This window comes from Equus caballus, chromosome 3, assembly GCF_041296265.1.
Source record: "Equus caballus isolate H_3958 breed thoroughbred chromosome 3, TB-T2T, whole genome shotgun sequence".
Lineage (NCBI taxonomy): Eukaryota > Metazoa > Chordata > Mammalia > Perissodactyla > Equidae > Equus > Equus caballus.
The window spans coordinates 3,488,792-3,510,569 of record NC_091686.1 but is presented as its reverse complement, the minus strand read 5'-3'; the positions used below and the strand labels follow the sequence as shown (position 1 = coordinate 3,510,569).

General features: G+C 56.4%; 1 protein-coding gene across 1 annotated transcript in view; it reads right to left on the bottom strand.

Moving 5' to 3' along the window:
- The window catches only part of NKD1 (NKD inhibitor of WNT signaling pathway 1), an 85,812-nt gene that overhangs the window by 19,372 nt on the left and 44,662 nt on the right, over positions 1 to 21,778 (bottom strand). Inside the window, exon 4 of the mRNA XM_023636948.2 lies at positions 8,747 to 8,813. Coding sequence (XP_023492716.1) covers positions 8,747 to 8,813 — 67 coding nt within the window. The remainder of the gene's footprint in view (positions 1 to 8,746; positions 8,814 to 21,778) is intronic.

The following is a 21,778-nucleotide window of genomic DNA, read 5'->3' as shown; positions in this document are numbered from 1 at the left end:
TCAGGCTGGCTTGCCCGGACGTTTCTGACTCCCCAGCCCTCCACAGCAGCTGTCAGAAGGAACGCAGATGAATTTCAGTATTAGCCTAGGCCAAATATAATTAGGCCGTAATCTGCCGCCCGCGAAAAGAGAAAGCGACCATATGCGCATTCCAGGCCAGACGGCTTCTGCATCATCTGCAGGGGGCTCTCCCGGGGGAGCGAGAGTCCCCGAGACACACAGCGTGGGCCGCCGTGCACACAGCAGGGGGCTGTACCAGGGATGCTGGCGCAGTCAGCGGGTGCACACATTATTTCATTAAAGTCCTCTTCAGAACACCACGCAGGCCGTGTTCCTGTCTGCGTTGCACCGAACAGGAAACTAAGCTCAGAAAGCAAACTCCATCAAGCCTTCCCCTGCTGGAACCAGCCTGCCTCTGCTGTCCGTCGGCCCGTCTCCTCGGAACCGCTTCTCGCTCTCTGACCCTGCCGTGTTCTCACGCTGTTATCCCTGCCAAGAACACTCGTTCCATCTCTCCAGCTCCCGCTCATCCTGCAGGGCTTCAGCTCAAGCCTCCCCATCCCTGAGAAGTGTGCCTCACGCCCTCAGGGGCTGGGTTCGGTTTGCCCGCTCAGTGAGCCTGTAACAAGCCCTATTATCGTGATCCATTTAACTGGCTCCTCCTACCGTAGCCCATATAGACAATGCCTGTCACACTCCATGCAGGTGCCCCATCGTCACCGTGGAGCACCAGCAAGTAATGGAGCCAGGATTTGAACCCAGAAGGGGCAGAAACAGAAGAACTAAAATCCCAGTTGCCTGACTCCCTGGCCACTGTTTTCTCCACTCTGTCCCACCACAAGAGTTGACACCTGTCCCTGCCAGTCCTGCAACCATTGTCCTTCTCCTGATAATAGCAGCCGGGTTTCCTCTGGCAGGCCCCCCGCCCCAGCGCAGTCCATGCGGTTTATGGGAGGCTGATCCCACTCCAGCCTCAGGGACACACCCAGACCCAGACCCCACCCAGCTTCTTTCATCCTGAGGGCCACTGGGCCCGACTCAGTCAGCACCCATGGAGAGTCCACAGTGAAGCCAATGAAGCAAAGCCTCAGGGCCCCTCACTTGCACGGGCCCCTTCCAAGTTGGAATGGACCTAGCAGTGGTTCACAGGGTTGGCTGTTTTTGTGACACTTCCAAAATTAGATATTTTACCCTCAATTGATTAAGACTGCTGTCTCTTTCCATTCTGACTTCTCATACATCTGCTTGTGTCATGCGGTGTTGGAGAACACAGGCATTTCTGGAGTCAAGCCAAAGGGAAGTTGAGTTGGGGATCTATTTATTTAGGTTTAGCAGGATATACACATATAGTTCACAGTTATAAAAGAATTGTGGGGCCAGCCCGGTGGTGCAGCAGTTAGGTGTGCACGTTCCACTTTGGCGGCCTGGGGTTCACTGATATAGATCCTGTGTGCAGACCTACGCACCGCTTGGCATGCCACGCTGTGGCAAGCATCCCACATATAAAGTAGAGGAAGATGGGCACGATGTCAGCTTAGGGCCAGTCTTCCTCAGCAAAAAGAGGAGGATTGGCAGCAGATGTTAGCTCAGGGCTAATCTTCCTCAAAAAGAAAAGAATTGTGTATTCTTTTTCTTAAAGAAGAGACCTCCCCCCTGAGGGGCCTCCCTGGTGGCATAGCAGTTAAGTTTGTGTGCTCCACTTCAGCGGCCTGGGGTTCCCCAGTTTGGGTCCTGGGCACGGACCTACACACCGCTCATCAAGCCACGCTGAGGTAACATCCCACACAGATGAGCTAACAACTGGGATATACAACTATGTACTGGGGCTTTTGGGGAGGTAAAACAGAAGGCCCCCCCCCCCAAAATTGGATAAGCTTTGAGTCCAACAAAACCTAGAGCCACCTTGACCAGTAAAGTGAGAATCAAACTTTTGCAAGAAATATCGAGACTTGAGGGCTCTCTTTCACCTGCTCACAGGATGTGAGGGCCTAGAGCTTAGCAGGGGAGGCTAACAGAAGGGCAGAGCGAGAGACGATGGAGACAGAGAGGGAGCGAGCAAGTGCATGTCTGCTGAGGACATGGTCTGAGCTCTTGCGTCCAGCCAGCCCTTTTTAGGCAAGATCTACCCTAAGATTTTTCAATTTCATGAGCCAAAGCTTAAGAGAATTTGGGTTGAGATCCAAAAGAACCAAAAGAATCCTGACTTAACTGTCCCTCGCTCTGAGCCCCTGCTGCTCGGGAGGAATCACCACCCTCACCAGAACAACGGTTCGCCCCGCGCAGGCCTCTCGACGGCGGTTTCCCGCAGTTTCTGCCAGCAGGTGTCTACCCCTTCCTGAGGCCAGAAGTGCCACCCAGGGTCCTTTTCTCCACCATCCTGCCTCCCTGGGCCGCATGTCGCTGTACGGAGATTCTACCGAGGAGTTGTGACTGAGGAGAGAGAGGAAAGGAAAAACAGGAGAAAAAGAAACCTTCCCAACTAACAGCCTTCGGGCCTCTCTGTCTCATCAGAGACTGAGGCTGACGGCCACTCTGCCGTGAGGCTTGAACGGGATGGAGATGAAACATCTGCTCGGGGAGGGAAGGGGAGACGGAAAAAAAACCTTCTTTGGGCTAAAAATATCACGTCCCTTCCACTCTCCCCATCCCCGCCCAAGTTAAAACATGTGATGAAATTCAACTTTTAAAACCTCACCCCGAGCTCCTTGAAACTATTCAAGCCTCCTCTGTACCTGACCCCGGCCAGCCTTTCCACCGCGCAAGCTGAGCCTTTACGAAGAGCCGAAGAGCCGACTTGGGGCTGCTCGGGGCTGCAGCAGCTCCAACTGGCGTCGCTGACACTGCCGGCGGGATGAGCCAGCAGGGTGCTGCCTGCCCCTCCGCCGGGGTCCTGGTGCTTTCCTGGGGACTCCCCTCCTGTCAGACTGCCAGGGACCCCAGGCAGCCCCTGGCTGACAGCCTTGCCCAGGGCCATGCGGGGTGGCCGTGGAGAAGTCCTCGCCCCACAAACAGTTGCTCCCTGGACCCCAGACTCAGTGTCCAGCTGCCCATTGGGCATCTCTACCTGGATGTCACACAGGCATCCTGAGCCCAACATGCCCAAAAACAAAAGCCTTGATTGTCACCTGACAAAATCTTCTCCTCAGAAGTGACACCCCCATTTCCTTCATTCTTTGAGCCAAGGTGAAGGGGTATCGGGCAACCCTCTCTTTCCCTCATCCACCTCCTCCCCCACCCCGCCCCCACCCCCTCCTGGCCCCACGGCTCCCACGCCACCCTCGCATCACCTCTCGCCGGCACACCTGCGGTTGCCTCGGTCTCCCTCCTCCCTCCACATGGCCCATCCTCCCAAGAGGCCACAAAGATCTCGTTAAAATGGAAGTCAGAAGCCGGCACTCACCTCCCTAAAACTTTCCAACAGTTTCTCCTCAAAAGCAGCATCCAACCCAAGCATGGGGTCCCACCCTCCTGCCAACGTCGCCAGCACGCGGGCCTCCTTTCTGCTCTTCCCCAAACCCCAAGTTCTGCTCTGGGGCTTTGTTCGCTCCTCCTGGCTGCTCTCCCCTCACATCCTCCCATGGCTGGCTCCTCCCTGGCATCTGCTGAGATGTCACCTCCTCAGAGAGGCCTCGTCACACTCGACCCTTCACTAGGTTCCACCTCTTTGCCGAGCAGCACCACCTGACGCCCACGCACTCACTCCCTGGGTTATTCATTCACTGCCTGCCTCCTTCGCGTGAACACCTGGCGGCAGGGCCCGCCTGCCTTGTCGGTGGCCCCACACCCACGGCAGGTCCTCAGTAAACGCGCGCTGTGGGAGGAGGAGCTGGAGGCCTGAGTTCTGGTGTCAGTTGGCTGTGACATCTTGGACGGGTTGCGTCCCCTCGCTGGGCCTGTTTTCCACCAAAAGTGAAGGGGACTAAAGGCCTCCCAGGGCCCCTGGGTCTGTGAAGGGCTCACATCTCAGACTGGGGCCTGGAGGGAGGGCCTGGGCCCCAACGGGGGTGGCCCGACTTCAGGGACTTCGTTCTTCTGGTGAGTATTTATCAGGCACTTACGGCACACCAGACTCCACGTCACACACATTCAAGTGTCTAACAGGACTAAAAAAGCTTTGAAAACATGCCTTTTTTGATCTAGACTAGTAAATAATTATAAATACCAGTTGTCCCCTCTTCAAGACAGACGGGCCCATGAAACAGGAATCATGAGAGCTCGCATACATGGGCACTGCTCCGTGCCAGGGCTGTGCTCTGGGCTTTCCTAAATGACCTTGCTGTCTTCACATGAACCTGAGGAAGAAGCGCTATGAAACTGAAGCACAGAGAAGTTAAGTGACTTGCCCAAGGTCACACAGGGAGTTGTGGTAAAGCCAGGCTGGTCTGGCGTCTGACTTGCAAACTCCCAGAAAGTCAGAATAAAGGGAGGAGGGCACCTCTCATGAACTCTGATGAGGTTGGGGTGGCGGACAAAGTTCGGGACCCATGCAGATTCGGAAGGGCCCTGAGCTTGCAGTGAGGCTGCTCAGCCCCCAGATCCCAGTTCCCAGCACCCTGGCCTGGCTTGGCAGGACCAGCCCCTCCAGGCACATGGCCCTCGGGCCAACTGAGGCTGGACCAAGGTGAGGCCTGCCCAGTGGCAGCCCCGGGAGGCTGGAGGGAGGGCCTGGGACCAGGGGGGGAGTGCTGACTTCAGTGGCCCTGAGGCCTCCTTTTGAGGGGCAGGACCAGCAGGCTGGGCTGGCTCTGTGGAGTTGGCTCTCTGTCGAAGATGCCAAGCAGACCGCACTTCACCTGCCCTCACCCCAAAGCAAAGAGGTCGGAAGACAAGAAATAGACACTATGTGGAGGGTCAGGGGGCAGAGGCCAGAGGGGGAGAGCCTGGAGTGAACCAAGAGGCTGGGCAGGGGTGGGGACAGCACCAGGCGGGAGGGAGAGCGGGGACCCAGAGAGAAGGGGCCTGTGACCATTTCTAGGTCTTTTGCTTCCGATGGGCACAGTGCAGAAGCTGCAGCCTGTGCTGGTGGTTGGGGGGGACGCCACCAGACCCAGAACTTCCCAGAGGCCGTCAGTGACATGGGTCTGCCAAACAGCCCTGGCACCAATTTTCACCTCAGGCCACAAGCCACAGGCTGCCACCACCTGTCGTCCTGCCCAACTAGGGTGGGGAGGGAGTCAGATGGGTGCTGGAAGGAATCATGTGGCCGAGCCTCCCCCGTCTTCAGACCCCTGCTGGGTCAGCAGACGAGGGTCCCTCCCCCGCCACGCCCAGCCAGCTCAAGGAGCGTGGAACTTCAGATGTTTACTTTGTTCTCTCCACAGTTGAAAAGGAGCTCCGCAGCCAGCCCTGCGCCAGCCAGCCTTAATCTCCATCCCGCGAGCTCCCAGCTGGCCAGTTAAGGCGGTTAAGACGCTGGATTAGGGCCGGCTTTACATAACAACGCAGGAGCGAAAGCCATCCTCTCCTGGGATGGCTAAAGACTTCTTTTTATCTTCACGCCTCAGATGGCCTTTTTCTCCCTTACCCAGCCCTCCAGCCCGCCAAGAGGCAATGAACTTGGCCAACAGGAAGACAAAGAGGAGATTCAGGATCCAGCTTGCCCTCCCTTGGCCAGCAGCACAGAGGGCCGCCCGCAGCCCCAGCTCCAGGCCAGGTGGATGCTTCTCCCGGCCAGGCTCAGCAGCGCTTGCTCTCACCAGGCCTGGCCGTGGGGTGGCCTGCGTCCACAGCCATGCCCCGCTCCTGGGGGGTGGCCAGAGAACCACAGACAGTCACAGGGTCCAGCATCCCTCCACGGAGTCTCAGGCCACGCAGGCCCAGGTACGACCCAGAGCAGCCCCACTCTTACCGCTCTATTTACTTATTGTTTTCGCTTTTCAATTCTGTTCTTAGTCTTTCATTCCAAAGAAATATATGATTACCATTCTTCTTGTAAAGTTAAAACACTGACTACAGTTAATACCAGCATCCTCTTTGACCACTCTGCCCAATTTCAGTCTCCTCCTTGTATGTCCAGAGGACCTAGTGTTTCTGTCTGTCGGGGCCTCGAGCTACACAGTAATCCGCATCCATGGCACACACTCACCTAGACCAGGAAACAGAGTACTGTCCAGCGCCCTTGCTGACATAAAAGATAGCTTACGGTCTCCTAGGTGCCGTATCTTTCTGCAGCCTGATCTAACTGGTTGACATTTTGTGCTGCTGGGTCCGCTTTGGTTTGAAGAAAGAGGCTGAAAAGCTTGACCACCAACCTAGTCCAACCCCTAGTTGGGAAACTGAGGCAGGCTCATGACTTCCAACCCCCTCCTCGTCAGTGGTGGCACCAGCGTACCTGGACACCATCAGTGACGGGCAGCGTGCCCAGGCTGCCCTCAAGCCCAACATGGTGGGTCACCAGGGCACACCAAGTGCCACCAACCTCACACCTCTTCCCCAACAGGAGCGGGAAACCTCGGGCGCCTCATGTTAACCTCCCAGCCATCAACTGGTGTTTCTAAGTGCCGCCTCCACTGCAGTTCGTCCTCGTTACACGGTGCCCAAGGCCTCTAAGGACCCAACAAGTCCAGCTCTATGTCACCACGCGTCATGTCACAGAGGGCGAGGGGGCCCAGAGAGGGAGAGACTTGGCCAAGATCCACAGCAAGTCACTGCTGGAGCTGAGAGGGGCTCCTCGGCCAGTGTTCCTTCTTCATTACAACAGGGCTCCCCCTCTGAATGCAGACGTTGAACAATGTGACCCTCCCTTTCAGAGGGAGGTGCATTCCACGGGCAGGCCGTTTCACGTGTTTGCAGGGAAAGACATCTCGTGTGAAATCAATTATAAGATTTCAGACTGAGCCTCAATGGATAGAGAAGTGCCTCATTTTTGGCAGTAACCAGGGACTCAATAAATGATGGATAGGCAGATGGAGAGATAGACAGATGATAACTGGAGGACCGTAAGGGAACGATGAAAGACGCATTAAAAGTACTAAACAGCAAAGCTTACCCCTTTTACCTTTTGCATAAGTGATGAGTCATGGATGATGAATAGATGGGCAGAGGATGATTGGCTGTAGGTGGGTGGCTGGCTGATAGATAAGCGCTGGCTGGCTGATGGGCGGGTGACAGAAGAGTAGGCAGATGAATAAAGAGGCAATGGATGGAAGGATGGGTGGGTGATGGGTGGAGCAACAGACATGGATGAGTGTTGGATGGGTGGCTCATGGATCAGTGGGTGGGTGGGTGATGGGAAGGCAATGAGTAAGTGATGGGTAGATGAATGGATAGAGAGTGGAGAGGTGGATGGTTGGATAAATAGTGAATGGGTGACGGATGGAAGAGATGGAGGGATGGATGAATAAGAGAATGAATTTGCTAAAAAGTTACCACATGAATGAGCAAATCAATAGACAAATGGAGCAAGTGCTGAAGCCCACGTAATGAGTATCTGGGGTCACTCAATCTCCAGGGCTAACATCCTGCAGACCTTTACCCGACTCCCCAGATCTTCTCCAAGCAAGATCCTGGCATCTCTCCACGGAGACAAGGATGACAGCTGAGGCTCGGGAGAGCCCAGGAAACAATGAGAATCCAAGCCACTCAGCCACCAGACCCGTGGACAGACACGCTCAAGGGAAACACCCCACAGCCTGGACAAAGCCTTCCATCCATGGGACTTGGGACCTGCTCGTATTTGAGCAAAGTTTGATAGATACCTGGGTCCCCAGCCTGCCTCCAACTCTCACGCAACTGAGTGAAACTCTTACAAGAGTGCTTCTCAGAGTCACATGCATGCAAGTCACCTGAGGAGCCCACTAAAAGCAGACTGGATACAGCAGCCCTTGCAGGGAGCCAGAAAGCCCACATTTATAACAGCCTTCAGGCTGGATGAGGCCACAGTCCTCTGGTCTGGCCTAGGCTCCCCTTGAGGGCCTTTCGACACTGTCTGCTCTCCTCTCAGGGCCCTACAGGACCCCCGAGGCCTAGATTCCCCTAGACACTCTTGGCCCCCAGCTTCCTGAGGCTGCCCTCATTCAGAGATGCTCTTCTCTGATCCTGAGCATGAAATGGAAACACTACCACACTCAGCAAACGCCTTCAGACGCCTGCCGTTCCCTGCACCAACTCAGGGAGTCAAGCAGTGAAAAGGCCTTCATTCCCACTCTACAAACGTGGACATGGAGGCTCAGAAGGGTGACATGGCTTGCCCAAAGTGGAGTTGGCACTCCAGCGGCCAGCCGGCCCTCTACTCTAGTGTCCGAATTCTTTCTGCAACAGAGTGCTTCCTCTTGGAGAGAGAAAGGACTGAGAGCTACAGAGGAGAAGGCGAGGGGCTGGCGGGGGTGTTAGTACATGGGGGTGCACACACTTGTGCTCCAGATGAGTGACGCGAACGGAGACATGGGGACATACAATAGCTCCTTTATGTTGTGCTGACTACATGCCTAACACACCTGAGGGGCCTGCGAGCAGCTACTGTGGTCACTGTCCACGGGGAAGCGACCCGTCCCAGGCTCCACAGGTCCCACAGGGCGGGGCCCGGCCACGCCCGAGGCGGTGTGGCTCCTCTCTGGGCGTGGCCCTACAAAGCACAGCGCTTCCCTCCTGCTCCTCACCCCGCCCGCCCCCAGCCCTGCCCCGGAGAGTCAGAGTCCTGTCCTCTGCCCGGCCTGCAGATTCTCCAGGGGGTACGCAGGGCACAGGGCAGACAGACGGCCCCATCCCTGCCTCACTGCTCCCTGGGGAGAGTAAGGGACTCCAGTACCTTCTAGTCGGAAGTCTTCCTCCTCCTCCTCGCTGAGTGTTTCTCTGAAAACTTCGCCCACGAGCTCCTAGAGGAAGACAAAGCAGGGACATCAAGGAAGTACCGGGGTCAGGTAGGAACCCGGTGTTGGGACGGGAAAGGGGGCAGCGTGAACGTGTGCCTGGCTGGTCACAAGGAAGAAGGGACCCTGTTCTGCATCTTCCAATGGGAATTTAGGTCAACGGAGACGGATCCTATCACACTCAAAAAGTGAATTATGGCAGTGCTTTTTAGGAAGTCACTTTTCCTCAGCCTACAGCCCAACACAAAACACTACACAGGACCACACCTCTCCTCAGACAGGAGGGTCTGCCACCTACCCTGGAAAAAGACAGAGACAAGATCAGAAAACGCCCCTCATCCATCCCTTCGAGCCAAGCTGATGGACTCAGCACCAACAAGCCTCCCCTGTGGGCCCAAGAAGAGATCTCAGTTTGGATCCTTCCTCCCGCAGCGGGTCCCAGGCAGGCCGTCTCCGTGGGTTTATGAAGAGGCCTGGGGTGCGCTAGAGCAGGTCCCAACTGCCCTTGAGATAAACCCAAACTCTTCAGTGTAAAACTGAGAGGCATGCATGCTCTGGCTCCAGCTGACCTTCAGTCATGCCTCCTGCATCACCCCAACGTGCACACCTTCCAGAAACTAGCCTGATCCTGCACACGCCTTGCCTGGCCGCTGCGCATGAGTTAAACATGTCTGGGAGGTCATCCCATACAGCGAGCTGCTCCCAACCAGTCTGGTCAGGCTGCCACGCAGGTGTTGTCAGGTTGGCAAGGTGAGTTTGGTTGGTCCACAGGCTGGGAAATTCCTTGGGTGTGAACGGAGGTCCCATCTCTCTGGCCACACCCCAGCAGAGGACTCTAAACAAGGAAGAGGCTAGACCTGAACTTGTCACACTGTCGTCTGTACGGATTGGCATTCTGCCAAAACAAGTCCTGCGATCAAAAAAGATTCCTTTAATCAAAGTTAAACGAGATCCCTTACCGCAGGGCCTCCGATGGTAATGGACACTGCGGATGTCCGAGCAGCAGCTTATGTTGAAGGCCTCAAACCTGTTTACACCGCAGAGTTTTGTTTTTCAAAAGCATCACATGGGATTCATGTTCCGAGGAACCCAGTTTGGGAAACACTCCTCCTTTTGGGGAGAGACGAGGGTCGGGGGTTACGCTGCCGTCTCTCCTGATGCCCACAGTGATGCTACGGCGCTGCTTCTTGAACCACAAAATGACGGGCAATAAAAAAGCCCAGACTCAGCGGCTGTCACCAACTTCTCTTTTTGAAGAAAAAGTGAAAAGAAAAAAACTCCCTCTCCTTGAAAAACTAGGAGAAAAACCCTTTCTCTCAGATGCTTAAAAGAAAAACCAGTGCTCTTCTTCATTAACAAGGGAAGAACAACGCTTTGTACATCTGATCTTATCAACTGGACACAGCTGGGGGTCAGTCTTGTGTTTTTTTTTAAAGATAAACAGCTAAGATTTTATGGATTAGGGTTGGTCTGCTCTGTTCTCTTTCTTCTTTCAAATCATTCTGGGGCATTACACACTCTTTCTTAAAGGTTGTTAAAACGCGGTCATTCAGACTCCTGATGTCCCACTGATTTCAAAACCAGGTGTCCCCGTGACTTCCGATCTTCATTCCTCAGTCAGGACGCCGCTTTCTCCACCTCTGCCAATGACTATAATCACCGAACATCTCCTGGGCTTGTAAACTGGCTGCTTGTGTTAGCAGAGCTGAGCTGACAGGAGAACTGGGAGACGGTGACAGGAAAGGGACACACTCCGGTGGCATCATTAGATGGCTGGGACGCCCCAGCAGCCAACTAAAGCTGCTCTTTCGTGCCGGAGCAAGGCTGGCAGGCAGCACTTCCTCACAGGTCCGGCCGTCGTCGAGAGCCCAGGGCCTCGCCACTCCGAAGTCTGCTGGATGGGGCTCAGCGCGGACCCGCCTGCTGCCAGCTCAGCCACCACCCCGGCAAGGCCCACGGGACCTGCACGATGGCCGCTTTCGAGCGCTCGCGCCCCTTCACCAGCACACAGGGGAGTTCGAAGACCCCACACATCACCCCCAACAGAGCAGCCACCCCGGACCCCTGTAACCTGCCGCGCAGCGTGGGTAGCACACCACGCGCCACGGCTCTCTGAGAAGAGCTGCCTGCTGCGAGGACCCAGCTCCGACATGTGAAAGGGATGTCTCTGCACACAGAGCAGAGTGCTGGCAGGTTCTGGGCTTGGCCTCTTCCCGCTAAACCATACCTGCTCTGCTCTGTGTAACACTTTGAAAGCTCCTCAGCACCACGGCCTGTGGACACACTGTGCAGTGCAAAGGCTCAGCGATGGCACAAATTCACTTTATCCACTGAGCCAGACAGCCCCGGGCCTGTGGCGTGGAGTGTCTGTGGCTCTCCAGCTTCGAATCACTAGGTCAAGGCAATGTAGAACGCTGAGCCAGACCCAGGATCACACCCCGGCTCCATCGCCTCCCTCGCCCTGGGGCCAGCCACTGCCTCCTTGGGACCTCAGTCTACTTATCTGTAAAATGGGTCCAGTGATAAACCACCACGACAACGCAGCTGACATTTACTGTACATTCCTGTGTGCCAGGCACTTTATACATATGTATAATCTCCCTTAACCATCACAACAGCCCTGCTCTTTCCCTCTCTCAAGAAATAAATGCTCATAAAAATGATTTTCAAATGGTAAACTGAGAGGAATAATTGTCATTTTTTTCTGTAAAGAAAGTGCCCCCAACCTTCAAGGACCATATGAGACAGGAAAATAATGCCAATGACAGCCTCACATCATCTCCCCAGGGCCCGGGGGGCACGAGGCGCTGCCGGATGGAGCCCTCACAAGAGGCTCCGGGAACAGGGCTCCCACCAGCCCCTGTTCAATGAGGAGGCGCAGAGAGGCCAGGCGCGTGGCTCTGACCACCGGCCAGGGAGGGGAGAGCCAAGGCTCCAGCCGGCTGCTCCGATGCCAGCCTGAGCTCGTACGTAGAACCACGGTTCCTGAGGGCATGGGGACAGAGGTGGCCGAGAGTCCTGGCACTTGGCAGGGACCAAGGATCACACTCAAGGAAGTACGAGAAAAACAGCACAGCCAGCAGCTCCAGTGGGCCAGTGGCTGAGTCCTGCGTCCGTCCTGCGGACACAAAGGCCCACAGCTCCTTCCCGTAGGCCCGGGATTCGGCCAAGCCCTGGCCGGGAGCCCTGCATGTGAGGTTTGGGGCCAGGCATTCAGACCCCTCAAGAGCCATGAGCCCCACCAGTGCAGAGGGGTGCAGGACACGGAACTGGAGTGGGTCAGACCTTGGTTCAAATCCCAGCTCGGCCTCATACGAGCTGCATCACCTGGGTGAGGAGCTTTAGATCCAACGTGCCTCAGTTTCCCCATTTGTACAGAGGGACGCTGCACTCACGACGCCTCCGGGTGAGTGTGAGGATTAGGTAAGCCACTGAAAATAATGTGTTTCCCACTGCGCCTGACACCACGGTCGGGACTCCAGAGCTCAGAAGTTGGCACTCATCTCGTTTCCTCCTATTATCGTCAAATGGCTAGCAGAGCATTGCTGGGAGAAGCTGAAGGGCTCACCAGTCCCAAGGTGCCCCAGACATGGGAAACACGCTCCCTCCTGCCTGGCACACTGTCTTTGCTTTGCATCTAATCCTCATGGCAACCCTGTGAGAAGGACTTTCAGATGGAAAGACTAAAGCACAGAGAGGTTAATGACTTGCTCAAGGTCACACAGCTAGTAAGTGCCAGAGCCAGGACTGAAGGCAGGCGGCCTGCTGCAGGGCCCACACCCTCCCCACTGCCCTGTACAAAGCCCATGTGTGGGGCCTGGGGTGCACTGACCTCCCTTCACTGCTCCCTTTGTCTACTCAGCCATCACTCTGGACCCCCCGGTCCCAGAACTCCTCTCCTCTGGCCTCCAGGACAGTTGGCCTCAGCCTCTGCTCCAAGTTCTGATCCCCAGACCTCCTGCCCTCCCTGCCTGGTGTCAGGCTGCCCCCTCCCCAGTGGCCTGGCTTGGTGGCCTCTCAGGCCAGAGCCCCCTGACCTGCGTCCCTCCCAAGTCCCAGCACTGCCCCTCCTCTGCTCCACGCTGGGCTCCAGGAAGAGAGGCCTGAGTGTGCAGCCAGCACCAGCCCAGAGGCCAGAGCTGCAGGCACAATGCCTTATAAGGCCTCCAGGGACAGGAAACCACATCAAAGCAGAGCCTTGGGGAGCGAGCTGCAGTTCGGTTGGGGTTTTTCCTCTTTGTCTTTGAGACTTCATACTCCTGAGCTTAACGTCTTCCCCCACCGCCTGCCCCAGCAGTTCTTTGTCAATCTCTCTGTTCTCTAAGCACTAACAGATGTTAGTGCCACGGGGTTTCAAAGGAAACTCCTCGTGCCCATGGAACACGGCACAACTTACAGATTCCAAGAATGCACATGGCTGGGATGTGTGGGGAAGAGAAGGGTGGGAGGCAGGACCTAGCCACCCCGTCCCCTGAGAGCGCACAGTCTGCCCTCGAGCTGCCCCAGGAAATTCCTGGCAAGCTCTTTCCCAACACCCATACAGAGCAGCCCGGCAGGCGTTCCCAGGCCCGCCACCACTGTGGGCAGGCCTCGCGGGGAGCGAGCTCCAGCGTCCAGGGCAGGGCTGCTTCATTCCCAGAACCCGGCTGGGCCGGGAGTCAGGGTGCCCGCCGGCCTGCCCTCGGCAGCTGAGTGACAGCAGACGTCTTACCCAACCCCTCTGGCCCCAACTTGCCCTTCTGTAAAATGGGGATTTAGGGGGCCAGCCCACTGGTGCAGCAGTTAAGTTCATACATTCTGCTTCAGCGTCCCAGGGTCCACCGGTTCAGATCCCGGGTGCGGACCTACACACTGCTTGGCAAGCCATGCTGTGGCAGGCGTCCCACATATAAAGTAGAAGAGGATGGGCACAGATGTTCGCTCAGGGCCAGTCTTCCTCAGCAAAAAGAGAAGGATTGGCAGGAAATGTTAGCTCAGGGCCAATCTTCCTCAAAAGAGAAAGGGGGGGAGGGTTTAGATGTTGAAGAGGAGTCAGTGAGAAAATGCAGACAAAACAGCCAGGGTGGCGTCTGATGCAAAGGTGGGGAACCCAGTGAGTACGCCCCATCTGTAGTGCCCTACTTCTGTCACGTGCTTGGAAAATTCTCACATTTCGTCCTTGCAAAAATCTAACACACAGTGATTCAATGCTTCAGTGTCCACCGTGGGGCAACACCCACACGTGCACCCAGGAGGCACGTTCAAGGTCAGCGATGTTGAGAGCAGCACTGTTCCTACTGACCAACAGTCGGAAACCCGCTGAGTGCCCACTGAAGGAAACTGTGCCAGACCCACGCGGTGGAACAGCACGCGGTGGTTCGAAAGAACCGGGCGAATCTGTAAATAGTGACACGTGGAGCGCCACTCCCCAGGGAAGACACACAGGGTACGATGCTGCTTGTACATCTAGAAAACACCAAATACACACATGTACCATGAGATCACCCACGTGCACGCGATAGCCATGGTGACCTGCAGGAAGGGGAAGGAGAAGATGGATGGAGGGTGAACAGGGTTCAGAAACTTTAGCCCTAATTTAACAAAACCCCACCCAACAACCTACTTTACAAAAGGGGGACCTGAGGCTCCGCCAGGAGATTACTGACTGGTCCAAAGTCACTTAAGGTGGGAAAGTGGCTGAGCTGGGTTAGAACTCCCCAGGCCTCCTTGTCTCCAGAATGGGGAGGCAGGCAGGCCAGGATGATGCTCAAAGACCCCTGAGAACAGACCCTCGGGGCTCCCTCCCCCTCCAGCAATGGGGCAGACCCCTTCTCTAGGGCTACAGCCAGGAATTAAGAGTGAGAGAAAAACCAGGGCTGTCCACTTTCGGAGCCTCAGCAACCCGTCTCCAACACGCACCCCCAACCCGTGGACCTTTGCTACTTCCACCCCCAGGGCTTTCCCTGGCTCCAAATCCCACTCAGCCCGCAAGCACAGCAGGCTGGAAGTGCAGGGTTACCCACTGCACCCCAACCTGTGCGACACGCCAGCCAGCACGCAAAAGCCGTCATCAGGAATGGGCAGGGCGGGGGTTACCCACTGCACCCCAGCCCATGGACACGCTGGCCAGCGCACAAAGCCCATCGTCAGGAAAGAGCAGGGCGGGGGCAGCAGAGTTAGAAAGGACTCCTGGGCCTTGGCTCCAGTGAGAGGCCTGGAGGGGCTGGGGATTCCCTCCTCCCCGGGGATTGGGGGGAAACAGACTGGCCCCTCCCAGACATGAGCAGGACCTAGACCTCAAGGGGCTGCTTCCAAAGAGGAATGGCATTCTTCTCAAATGAGTGAAACGTGGGGCAGGCCGTTGGCCACTCCCTGAGGACACTGCAGTCTCCCATGGCCACAGGTCACCCAGTAGGGGCTCCGGGTTCTGCCTGTCCAGCACCTGTCCCCGGCCAGAGCTAAGCCAACTGGAGTCGTCCCCCAGGATCCCGCTCACAGGAGCTGGTGGGAAAGAAGTCTTCTCTGGTGCCCAGGCTGAGTCTAACCCCATCTCCAGCTGCGGGAGAGGCTCGCCCCAGGAGGGAGTTCACCCAGGGACAGAGACAGGCCAGCGCCCGGGAGAGGGCACCGGATCAAGGCCTCAGGCCCCATCGTCTCCAGAAGTAGGCTCTCCAACGACAGGAATCTGGGTCTGTTTTGCTCTAGAACAGTGCCTGATACACAGTAGGCACTCAATAAATACTGCTGGATGAACCCTGGTCCAGGTGCACCCTCACCTGCCTTTCCTGGGGATGGGACAGTTACAGAAGCCACTAAACTGCCCTTGCTGCTTACAGCAATTCAGGGTGGGCCTCCCTTACCTCCAGCTGAAAGTTCTGACTCCCACAGCCCCCAGAACCAGGCCAGTCTCCTCAAATCCGAGCCCAGGATTCCCAGCCAAGCTTGGAAGGCAGGGGGAGGAAGCTCCTGCCACCTGCTATGCTGCCAGTGGGCACCTCACAAGTGACCCCAAGCCCAGCTCGGGGAGCCGAGCCAGCCAGCGGAGCAGGGGAGGGGGCTCTGAGGGCTGCAGCCTGCAGAGCCGGCCTGCACGTCTGGCCTGGGAGGACCAGGCCTTCAAGAGGCCAAAGACGTGTGGCAGTAATGAAAACTCCTTGGATTTCTCCCTGTTTCTATCTGCTCAAGATGTAACCCCTGTGCTCCTACCAGAACACCCCAGCCTCTGCCCTCCACAGCCCGGGGACTCCAGCCTGCGCTCACTTCCTGGACTTGATGGACTTCTTATCAGGAAGGTGGACAGCGGGCGAGGACTGGGATGGAGAGCATAGCAGGAAGGACTTCCGACCCTGGAGCCTGATTCTGGAGCCACCGGGTTCTCCTCCTTTGAGCCTCAGGCTCTAGACTGTGCAGGGTACAAGTAATTCTCAAAGATGGGTTTGCCCAGCCCTGGAGGCAGCTGGCCACAGGCAGCCACAGGCCAGTCAAGTCCACATTCTGGACTGTCACCCCAGCAAGCGGGCGGCATCCACAGCCCATCGTCCCAGCCTCCCCAGAACCAGGTCCCACCTGGGCTACCAGGAGTACTTAACACTTTTCTTTAAATTGGCGCGCTCTCTCTCTTTTTTTAAACCTAGTCTTGCCATAAGGAAGAAGATCAGCGAAATCACGGGTGTGATATCCCAGCTACAGTTGGGGTTTTAAAAAAAATAATGCACATTAAACAAATTTATAGCCATTAAAATACAAGAAGCCTACCACTTCCCTCACTCCCACCACCAGCAGAACGAGGATCAGGCTTCCAGAACTGCAGGGTTTATAGAGCCTGAGTGGAAGTCCCCTGCCCCCCACCCCACCCTGAGCCATCAGGCTGGTTCTGACAGGTGGGAAGGGGTTGGGGAGGAACGGGAGACACCAGGTGAGGCATGCACTGGTTGAGGATGGATGAAGGAAGGATGAAAGAAGCCTCTCGTGGTCCACTGGGCTCCTCCCACCCGGCCCAGGCCCTCCCCTAGGGCGCACGGAGTCGGAACGTGATTTCTAGGTGGGGAGAAAAATGGCTAACGCCAACAGAAAACGGCAAAGTTTGGCATTACCCAGAATCTGCCCTAATCTCCAACCTTTGGGATGCCAGAGCTCTTACGAGGAGACAACGCAACGCGAGGCAGACTGCCCAGGGCCGGGCAGGGCTCGGGGCTCAGAGAGGTCGCTGTCAGCACGGCTGGAATTTCCCTACTAGACAGTGTTCAAAGGAGCTTCTCCAGGGGAAGGCAGGAGCCAACGGGCTTGTCGGGGTGGGGGAATTGAGGTCACCGGTGGAAAGGACTCAGTGATAATAATAACCAACATCTCTTGTATAAGGGCCTGACATAAGCCAAGTGCTCAGCTCAGCACATCGGGTGCACTGCTAAATGCCCCAAACCCTAGGAAAGGTGCCACTGTCACCCCACTGCAGCCATGAGGACACCGAGGCTTAGAGAAGTAAGCACCTCTCTAGAGGGGCTGATTTTAAGCTCCGGCTCCTCCGCTTTATACTGTATGATCTCGTATAAATGACTTCATCTGTCTGTGCCTCAGTTTCCCCACCTGAACACGGCAAGGACAGCACTCACCTGGCGGGGCTGCTGTGAAGGCAAGCAGAGAGGGCAGGTAGAGTGCCCAGCACACACCAAGCCGTCAGCACGTCACAAATGCAGCTGTCACTGCTCCTCTCTTCGGGCCCCTAATTTTCATTCTCTGCCCCCCATCCTCTCTTCCACCCCCATGGTCCTCAAGGACATGGCACAGCTGATCAAAGCCAGCCCAGCACTGCCTCCCTCACCCCGATAAGGCCCCAGGCGGCATCCCGGCAGCTGCCTGCAAGCAGTGCTTAGAGTCTCTGCCTCCTGCCTGCCCACTGGCCAGCCACGCAACTGCCAGCCGCACTGCTGACCCCACCATGCCACTGCCTGCCACACCACTGGTCCCCCATGCCACTGCCTACCACACGGCTAGCCTGCCACACTAGTGACCTGCCACACCACACAGCCAGGTGCTGATAAAAGGAGAGGCCAAAGGGGCTGAGTGCCTCTGATCGTGCAGCAGCTGAGGCTGCCTCTGCCAGCAGCGCCTGGCCTCGGGACAGGCCCCGGCTCTGCTGCCAGGGTCCAGTGCGTGTGCCTGCCGAGAGGGTGGCTGCGAGCCAGGCTTCTTAAGACACACATCACTGTCATCTGTCAACCAGAGAATGGCCCACAGACCAGAGGCCACCTTGTTGTAGGGAAAGATGTCCCTTCCTGGGGCAGAAGCCAGTCCGATGGGGAGCCCGGTGCAGCCTGGGGCCTCAGGGACGTGTGATATTTCTCTCAGCCTTGGGAGTGAGGGGTTCGGGTGTCTTGCTTCTCCTAACTTACTTAAATGGATGGACTAAGAGCCTCTCACTTTGTACATCCCAGGAGTCCTCATTGTCATGAAAAACAAGAGAACAATGGTTTGGGCCAAACTCTGGGACCCTCCTGCTACACACACGCACACACACACACTCACTCACACACTCTCATATAATCACACACTCATACACACTCACACACACACTCTTATATAATCACACTCATATACACACACACATAATCGCACATACTCTGAAATAATCACACACTCATACACACACACACACACACACACACACACACTCAGTCCACCCCATCTGGCCCTTAGGTTCCTGCAGAGACATCTTCCTGCCTCGCGGATCCTGGCCCTTCTCCCCGCCCCCACACCCAGCTGTGAGAACATCCCTCTCACCGGCTGGACTCCGGCTACGGCCTCCAAACCCTGCCTGTGCCACTTCCTCCGCCAGGGCTCGCCTTGACTGGGGTGGAGTCCTAGTCCTTCCTTCGCCATGCGGCTGTTGACTCCCAACATCCCCACCTCACTGAATTTGGGCAGGATCAAGGGTCGCACCTCTGGGCTCCCAGAGGACTCAGTTCCTTCAGAATCTGAGCTGTGTACGTGTCACTAGGTGCCTGTAAGCCTCAGTGTCCATACCTGTAAAATGGGCCTGTGACACAGGAGCGCCTGGAGGTCACATAAGAAGGTGGACGGGAACGAACGAAAGGGTTAAAGGCTGCTCGGAGCACGGGCTTCCAGGGCGGCGGGGCTGTCGGGCAGGACAGCGGGCGAGGAGCAGCCCAGGGCCCGAGCCCGCTGCCTTAACAAACGGAAGAGGCAGATTCCCTGAGGTGTTCTGGAAGGATGCACTGCACGTTGATAACAGGGGCCACCCCAGGAGCAGGAACCAGAGCTAGGGGCTGTCCCCTTCAGCCGTCCAGCTTCCTGGACTATTTGGATATTCGTTATCTCTCTACTCTTCTCTCTCTCTCTTAACCAAGAACATGCAATGGTTTTATAGTAAAAAGAAATTAAGCATTTGGAGTGGCTGTTTTCTTAGGCAGAATGACGCGGCCACAGTGCCAACTCAGCGTGTACACGCAGCTGGTCAACAGGCACCGCACGCTCCAGGGGTCCCTGCTGACTCCTGGCACCCCAGGCCGTACCCCCACAGTTCTTCCCTGTGCCCAACCAGGGCAGCTCCGTCCCATGACGCAGCCGGGAACCCGAGCCACGCTGCCGCTCTTCCGAACTGCGGTCAGTCCACAGCATACCCTGTCGGCTCCACTTTCAAGACATACCCTGAAACCCACTGGCTCTGGCCCCTCCTCAGGCAGCACACGCTCTGGGCCACAGGGAGAGGCCGTCCTCCCTCACCAGAACCATGGCAATTGTTTTCTAGCTCTGCCCTTGTCCCCCTACCCCATTCTCCAAAGTGCTACTGATGGCCCACAGAGCCCCAGCCAATCCATCTGCCCCATGGCCTCCCTGCCTCATCTATTCCTTCCCCGGCCCCTCACTCTGCCCCAGGCCCCTCCACTCCCTGCTGCAAACACACTTGGCACACTCCCGCCTCAGGGCCTTTCTACATGCTGTTGCCTCTGCCTGAAGTTCTCAGAGATCCCCTTCCCTCTTCGCTCCCACAATTTTCAGCTCACCTCACCTCCTCGCCTAGATGAGGTCCTCCAAACCCCTACATTTAAAATTGCAGGCCCGCCCCCCACTCCCTTCTCTGCCTTAGTTTTCTCTGGGGCACCTACTACCATCTGACTACCACATATCAAAGCCTGACAGAGGAGGCACTCAGCAAATACGTGCTGAACCATTCAATGCGGCTCTGTATTTACTGACTCACAAAAACATTCCCCGCATTTTCTTGAAAGAGAAAAACAGTTGCCAAAGAGCAGAGAGAATCCAATTGCATCCGCTAAAATTATCTGCAAGTGTTTCCATGCAACGCAGTCAGAGAGGCCCATCTGGAGAGACTGGCACCAAAATGTCCCCAGAGGTTGTGCCTGGGCGCTGGATTCAGTGCCATCAACTTGTCTGCTGTGAACACGCGTGATCACTTCCACAGTCAGAAACAACGCAAAGCAGCCTGAAGAAAGCACACTGAGACACACAGAAATGGGCACCCGGTCGGTTCCAGGAGGGTCACACGCCAGAAGTCCGCTGGAAGGGTCTTGGCACCAGCAGGTGGCGAGGTTTGCAACTTTCCAGTGAAATGGGCAGGTTCCCGACTCCAGTGGGGATGGGAGGCGGAAGCAACGGGCCTCTCTACACCCCGTCCCCGCCGCTCCCTCCCAGGGCCATGCGGCACACAGACCACGCAGTGCACAGACCACACAGTGCACAGACCACGAGGCGGCCACACCAGAAACCTGCCCGCTTCTCTTTGCTCTCAGCTATGCACGCACAGGAAGGCAGGGGTGGGGGGCTGGCAAAACCCCTTTCTGTCGTCATGTAATGCACACAGGGCTTTGAGTCCAGAAATGGCATGAGGCCAGCAGAGCTTGTCAAAATGGGCTGTCACTGGGAGCAGGGGAGGGTGGCAGCTCTCTCCTCCCCTCCCGAACCGCTGCACGCCAGATCCTACTGTTTGCGTTCTCAGGCAGGCGAAGAGCTCAAAAGGAAAAGGTGGTGGGATCTGGAAGGCAGCCGCCTGCCCTGTGGTCAGCGACCCACATCAGGACCCCCGTCAGAGTGGGTCCCTTGCAAGGCCCATGGAGGTCTGGGAGATGCTGTGTGGCCAGCATCCAAAATCTGAGGATGCTCTCGGGCCTGGGGGCAAGAAGGTGTTGACAGCAGTGACTCCATTCACCACACCCGTACCTTGTCCCGCTGCAGTCTCATCTGACTCAGCCGACCCCATGAGAGGTCAGCAAGAGGGTGCACCCTTTTACAGAGGAGGAGACAGCAGCTCTGAAAGGCAAGAACACAGTGCAGCCAGAGGGACCAAGGCCTCCTGAGAGGAAGGCCAGGGCTCTTGGGGCAGACGCCTGGCCTGTTTCTGGATGTAGAGGAAGAGAGGCCTGCAACACAGACACACAGCCCTCAGACCATGGGCATCTGGGCCAACCAGAGCCCTCGCTCAGAGTTCTGACCTGTGGGAAGGCCCAAGCCCCTCTAAGACTGTCCCCAGAAAGATACCACACAAATAAAATTGCACATTGAACCTCCCCCTACAAAGCCATTTGTAGATTTTAGGTTAAGAACCTCTCAGGCGCAGGCCCGGTGGCATAGTGGTTAAGCTCGCAGGCTCTGCTTCCATAGCCCAGGGTTTGCGGGTTCAGGTCCTGGGCGTGGACCTACATGCTACTCATCAAGCCATGCTGTGGCGACATCCCACATACAAAAAAAATAGAGAAAGATTGGCACAGATGTTAGCTCAGGGGCGATCTTCCTCAGCAAAAGAAGAAGAAAAAAAAGAACTTCTCAGAGTACAGATGAGGAAACTGAGGACTCAAAAAGGGACAAGACTTGCCCAGGGTCACAAAGGTAAACAGTGGTAGAGCCATGATTAGAATCCAGAACATCCAAAGCAGACAGCAAAAGAGCCAGCAAAACCAGTCCCCACAGGTACCACAAATAAAGACCAGACCCCTCACCATCACTGGAAGTCAGGAAGC